This window comes from Eufriesea mexicana, unplaced genomic scaffold, assembly GCF_001483705.2.
Source record: "Eufriesea mexicana isolate 0111107269 unplaced genomic scaffold, ASM148370v2 scaffold4744748667, whole genome shotgun sequence".
NCBI lineage: Eukaryota > Metazoa > Arthropoda > Insecta > Hymenoptera > Apidae > Eufriesea > Eufriesea mexicana.
Window position 1 is genome coordinate 114,023 of NW_016907867.1, and position 6,303 is coordinate 120,325.

At 35.8% G+C, this 6,303-nt stretch overlaps 1 protein-coding gene across 1 annotated transcript in view; it reads left to right on the plus strand.

Moving 5' to 3' along the window:
• Positions 1-2,668: 2,668 nt before the first annotated feature.
• The window catches only part of LOC108553108 (lachesin), a gene marked incomplete at its 3' end in the record, with an annotated part of 46,921 nt that continues 43,286 nt past the window's right edge, over positions 2,669-6,303 (plus strand). The window contains exons 1-2 of the mRNA XM_017907913.1: positions 2,669-2,794; positions 5,136-5,227. Of these exons, the coding sequence (XP_017763402.1) occupies positions 5,158-5,227 (70 nt within the window). The remainder of the gene's footprint in view (positions 2,795-5,135; positions 5,228-6,303) is intronic.

Below are 6,303 nucleotides of genomic sequence, written 5' to 3' on the forward strand. Positions count from 1 at the left end.
AATTCCAACTCTGAAAAGAAATTTACATTACCGATGTTCGCTTTTATTATTTTAATTTCGAGGAAAAATTTTGGAAAGTTGAATTTAAAATCGTAATTAGATTAGAGCACGCAAAAAACTGGGATTCCTGGCTGAAAAAAATGTGAAATTCTTTCGACGAATTGGACCGTCTGAAAAATCATAAAATGGCATAAAGGATTTATGTTATTACCTGTTAAAATTATTTTCATTCGCGCAGGAAAATCGATAAATTCCAATTTTCGTTAGAAAAAAGACAAACCGTAATTGAAAGAATAGATTATCAATCCTGCTTTTTCCGGGAATCGAATTAAAATTCCACTTGATAAATTGCTTTTCATGTGAGCTATAGGTAAAGGGGAGAAAATAAAATAAGAAGGAGAGAGGAAAGCAAGAGAAAGAAAAATGAAAAGCGTCACATTTAGATGAAACTTCAGCGTATACAATCTTTTGGTTGAAAGCAGGAAATTAAGCAGGAATTACTCGTACAGTTTGATGAATGAGCGAACTTTATTTGAAAATTTCCTTAAATTAACGGATCCGTGGAATGCGTTTAAAGAGGTCAGCCTGCCAGCAAGTCATTCTACATTCATCAGGAATAAAACTTCAAACGTAGATTGGTTTCCTGTGCGACTCTGTTTCCCGTATTTTGAAGACACACGGAAAGGTGTGACTTAAAACAAATATTTGGTCGATCTTGGTGGCAATGTTGCTTCCAATAGCACGAATTCTGTTCTCCTAACTTCTTAGCTATCAAGGCACACGTATTTCCAGTGAGAGTAACTTTCGTCAGAATTATTTCGACGTTTCAATCATTTAGACGCGATGATTACTAGCATTTAAATGCAGTACATCATCCATATCGTCAAAAATCAGTTTATCTAATTCTGTTTCGTTTTATAGACTTGAACACTGGTAAAAGATACGTTAAACGAGGAACGTTCACATAATAACAATTATCCACGTATTAAAAGGGAAACAATAAACACTCAACACGAAAAGTTTAAAAACCCACAAAAGGGCTAACATGAAATAAGTTAAAATTAAAAAAAAAAAAAAAAGAAAAGAAAAATTTAATTTTCTACTTCAATTTGTTTACATATCTACATATCTACATGTCTGTATAAAGATACATTCATATGTGCTTTAATAAATTATTTTATTTAATATTTATTTTAATCAATTATTCAAGGAAAATATCAACTTCGCAAATTTTTCATTCGATTTCTAAATTTGTTTAGAAAATCAAATGCCTTTTCTACGGTAATTTGAAAAAATCAGATTTTTACGCTGTTCCTTTCTTATTAGTTTATTTTCGAAAGCTGGGAAAATCCCATGCAGAATTATGGCCGAGAGAAATATAGCAAACGTATCTTCCCATGAATATCAAGAATTCCGGGATAAAATTGAATTTAAGACAGAGATTTCTTTTTCTGCAACAAATACATGATCCAAGAAAGTAAGTATTTTCATTTCATATAGAAACGAATAGAATGTGCGAGGGAAATTTGTTTCAAGGGAAACCATTTTTAAACAGGAAAAGAGAGGAAAATTTAAAATTATTCGGTTATCGATTTAATCCTACAGAGCTATTATTTTCACCATCGTTTCTACGTGTAGACACTGCCAATTCTATAAAATGACACGTGCAATGGTGTATTTATGTACGACTACGTTAATTGCATATATTAACGTTCGAATCGCTGAAAATGTAACACCTGTTGCTGCATATAAAGTAACATGAGATACGAGAAGTACAAACGGGTAATATGATTTTCTTTTCTAAGTGAAGTAATTTTTTGACAGTATTCTGCAATCTTTTAGCAAAATAAATTAAATAAATTAGAAAAATCACTAATTCTTTAAAAATAAAAATTCGCTTTGTATCTCCTAACAGCCTTTTCTTTATGAATTAAATTTAAGTACCTTGTAGTCACTATTTGTATAGATATTAACAAATATTATACACAGATTTTATAGATATAATATTACAGAGAAAAACACCATAGAACTTAATGTTCGAATAAATTTCAGAAAATTTCATTTCTCCATGAAAAGCAATTTTCGTTTATCTTGCATATTATTACTTTTTGTATTAACTTAAGACATCTAATACTTATTTTCACGTTTCCTAATTTATATTTTCTACTCTAACTAAACCGTGCACCATTTTTGCTATAATCCGACGTTCTGATCTGCGTGTAAATTCTCTACAAAAGGATGAAGATTATCTCTTCGAAATGCTGTCAGAAACAGTCTCGCACCTTTAATGTTCCCACCTGCGACGTGCGTTTTATTTTTTCCTCTTTCAAGATCGTCTCTGAGTGGAGGCTTTCAATTTCTTGATAAACAGTCGAATGGATGTTTCGCAAACATCGTAGCTAACGCCGTCAAAAATCGGAAGTATTTCGTCATTCGACATCGAATGACAAACACAAAGAGACACCGTTACGTTCTTCACTGATATTGCGTCCTGAACATTGCAACTCTCACAGTGGGAGTTTCGCGAGGTTGTAAGGCCCATTTACGCGGATGCGACATTGTTGCTGGGATGCGACCTACTCTAAATTAATAGAGCTAGATCTGGTTAGAGGTCAACTAAAGAGTTCCGATGCGTCACAGTCTCTCGCGCTCAGTTGATCGTCGTGGGTCTGTCTTGACTGTCTGGTCGTGATGCTTGCCTTGTCTTCTTGGGATTTTTAGGAGAACTCTCCCGTGACTGCTGTCTCTGTGGTTTTATAAGTTTCGTATGTCTACTGATCGGTTGGTGTGAAACGTAAGTGGTGAGTGTGTGTCTTCCTATTGGTTGTGAATAATATTGGGGTGTGTGTTAGCTTCGACGTCTTTCGGTGGTGGTGGATGTTTAAACAATTTGGGTCCTTATGCCTATCGCCTTATGGGCGATTTATTGATCCTTGCTAAGGTTCACCCAAGTGGTGGCTAGGTGATAACGAGCGTATACGAATCAAGGGACGCTGGCAATAAGGACATAAACAGGCCTCCACTTAACTTGAGACGATCGGTCCTGGGGTCGCAATAGTTGGAATCACTGATTCTCCTAAGATTGAAAAATAAATCGCAACTTGAACCGGAATGACCTGGGAAAACTGTTCGTAATTATTCATCGACAAGTGAAAGGTAGAACCTGAATCAGTTGCACAGAAAAATTGGAGGAACGCAAAAATCTAAAGGTTCTACCTGTAACATTATTTTCATTTTCTCTGTCTGGTCTCGTTGGACAGAGTATAGCATCGGCTGACTCAGCATATTACCATACCATGGGGAATCTACTACCACTTCTTAAAACGAATGAAAATACATCCGCTTTTACACGTTCTCTTCTCTAAGTCTTGTCGAAATCTTCTTTAAGAGGAAGGTATCGGACGATGCGTTCACGTCCTTTTTCAAACGCAAACTAGTTGACAAGAGTTGTGAGATTTTATTGAATATAATACAAGAGTGACTGTGTTTGTGGTGTGGTTTTCGGTTTGTTTCTCTGGCTAAGGTTCACCCAAGTGGTGACTAGGCGATAACGAGTGTACACGAATCAAGGGACGCTGGCAATAAGGACATAAACAGTCCTCCACTTAACTTGGGACATTCGGTCCTGTGGTAGCAACAAATGAACCAGGTACTAAGTGCCTAAATAAATCGTTATTTGCTTTTTCAACCATTCAAACTTTCTGTTTTACGTTTCTAAAGCTTCCCTTTTATTATCCGTTTATAACAATCGATATTTAAACGACGCGATCGATGCTTCATCACTGAACTTTGCCATACCGAAATTGTATGAAAATTTTGTGAAAAGGGATTTTTGTTACCGTGTTCAATTTCAGCTCGTAATGCCCAGGTATTTTTCTGGAAATTACCAAAAGGATTAAACCCGTTACACGTTCGTTCAATTCTATCCACGATGAGCTTTTGTATCTAAATTTGCATCTCGCGCCTAGAAAAGAGTTTCTTTAGCTAACAGCACCACTTCGGTCTCTTATCTTCGCGTTTCGGTCTCATTTAAAGTTTCTAAGTTATGCTTTTATTACCTTCTACTTTTAGTCGGGTTGTTCTTGAGCAAAAAGAAGAAGAGAAATATATACAGAATTTAGATCCAAGTAGGTTTCTCAGAGCTTTTAATTTCGCGCGAGGTTATTCGAACAAGTTCCTTTGTACCGAAACGTTATAGATAGCATATCTTCATACGATATTAATCCAGTGCATAGCTAATAGATATCTCGTTAAAGGTAAGAAGGAAGGGGCTTGAAATATGCAACGGAGCTAGGTAACTTTTTTGCGGAGGGAAGAACAGTAATGAGACACAGAAGATGATAAGCAATGAATTTAGATGATAATAAATGGGACATTTAGCGTTTTTGCCGAATGAGAGAGTTTCTCCTCGACTCCTCTAACAAAAGTTTCACTTTAATTAGCGCAAGAATTTCATTTGCATCGATTACCCCGCCTCGCCTTGTTTTTACCTACGATACATTTCAGCCCTTTGGTACATGTAACAGCATTCCTCTATCACGGAAACTTACCTCGCCGATGTTGAAAACGTTATCCGCAATATATTATGCGGACGTAACAGAAATTTTCTCCATACTTCTGCCTTGTGTCAGGAAAATCAAACATCGCTCGATTGGAACACGATCGGTTGCTGAAATAAAGAACGAAATTTTATAATCCATAAAAATTTCAATATTGTCGCTCCCTGAAGAAAATAACGAAGAGATAGAAGAAGAAGATAACAATTCTTTTACTTTTCTATCTCGACTGAACTTTTTTCAGTCCTCCAATTTTTCTCGATGGAATTGATCATATTACGATTAAGTAAAATTGAGTAAAATTGAGTTTTATTTCACACTAAAAAATCGAAAGTACTTTCTTGCCAACCCAAAACTTCGATATTCCACGCATTGGTGGGTAATTGCAAATTTAATATTTTAATTAATATCTATCGTGAGAATGTAATCATTAAATGGCGACTGAGAGGCGCCTCTCGAGTGCAAAGGGTTAAAATTTGTTGGAAAGTGTAATGATAAGAAAGGCTAATTCTCAAGATTTAATTTAATTGTCGCATTCCTTTCTTTCACGCATTCTATTAATTTTTTCTATTGTTACAGGTGGATCGATGACTGTGACAAAATGGTAGATCGGCAAAGAGCACTTTTAATGGTGTTGATAATTCTCGTAATTTATCCGAACGACATTTTCGGTAAGTTTTTCGCAATGAAAGTTCTAATGAAATTTCTTCTTGCAACAATCCCTCGAAATTCGATTAGGGTTAAAGAAAAATAGGAGCAATTTGAAATAAACCGGTTAATTATCGAAAGTTACAACGTATCGAGATATTATCGTCGATGTCATTGGTAATTCAATACGAATCTTGGTGTCATGAATGGTCCCTTCACCTGGTATTACCAACAATGAAATATTGGGTACTAATGCGAATTGTAAATCAACAAATGTTTCGGGAATACGAGCTGAATTTCATCAGAAACTATTGACACGATAACAATATCTGCAAACTTAAATTCGAAGCGAAATATAAATTGCCTGTGCCGCGTGATCAATCTTGTTCGTAACGAAAGCAATTAAAGTAAACTCGAAATAATCGGAACAATTAATCGCACACGCCCCGGGTTCTTCCTATTTGTTTAAAATAAACAACGCGACACGCGGGAAAGTTTTCACCGGTGGGAATTCTAAAATCAACCGAGCACATCAAACGTCGCGAATTATGATGCATTGCCAACTATACGAGCAATTTTGAAAGTAAGCTGTTCACTTCGTGGCCACCTGTAAATACAATACCGGAACTAATCCGCTTTTGGGACGAACGCTGTCACCAACGATATATGCTGATATTGGCCTCACGACCCTCTATCCTCATCCGTTGAAATATTGCTTTTTACGGTTGCTAGCTATGGCTGTTCTTTTTTCCTCGGACAAATCGGATGAATCGCAAACTTTCCGAAAGTGTCAGCAACGAAAAAAGAACGGAACATAGGAATTTCTTGCAAATTTTGTTGCGCGAATAAAGTAGGCGTGTTTTTTACCTATTTTCTCTCGTGTTTTACCAATTTATTTCAAGGAAAAAAATGAGGGTTCGTCGTATTTTTGTGATCTTGCTCTTATGTAGTACAATAGGTGTACAATTCATAGAAGAAAAATTATTCGTAGTGTAGGGATTGACGGTGGTGGTAATTTATTAATAAATTGTAACTGTGTGCGAGTGACGATTAAACATACAAATTATCTCTTCACACGAATCTAGATCGATTCTCAACT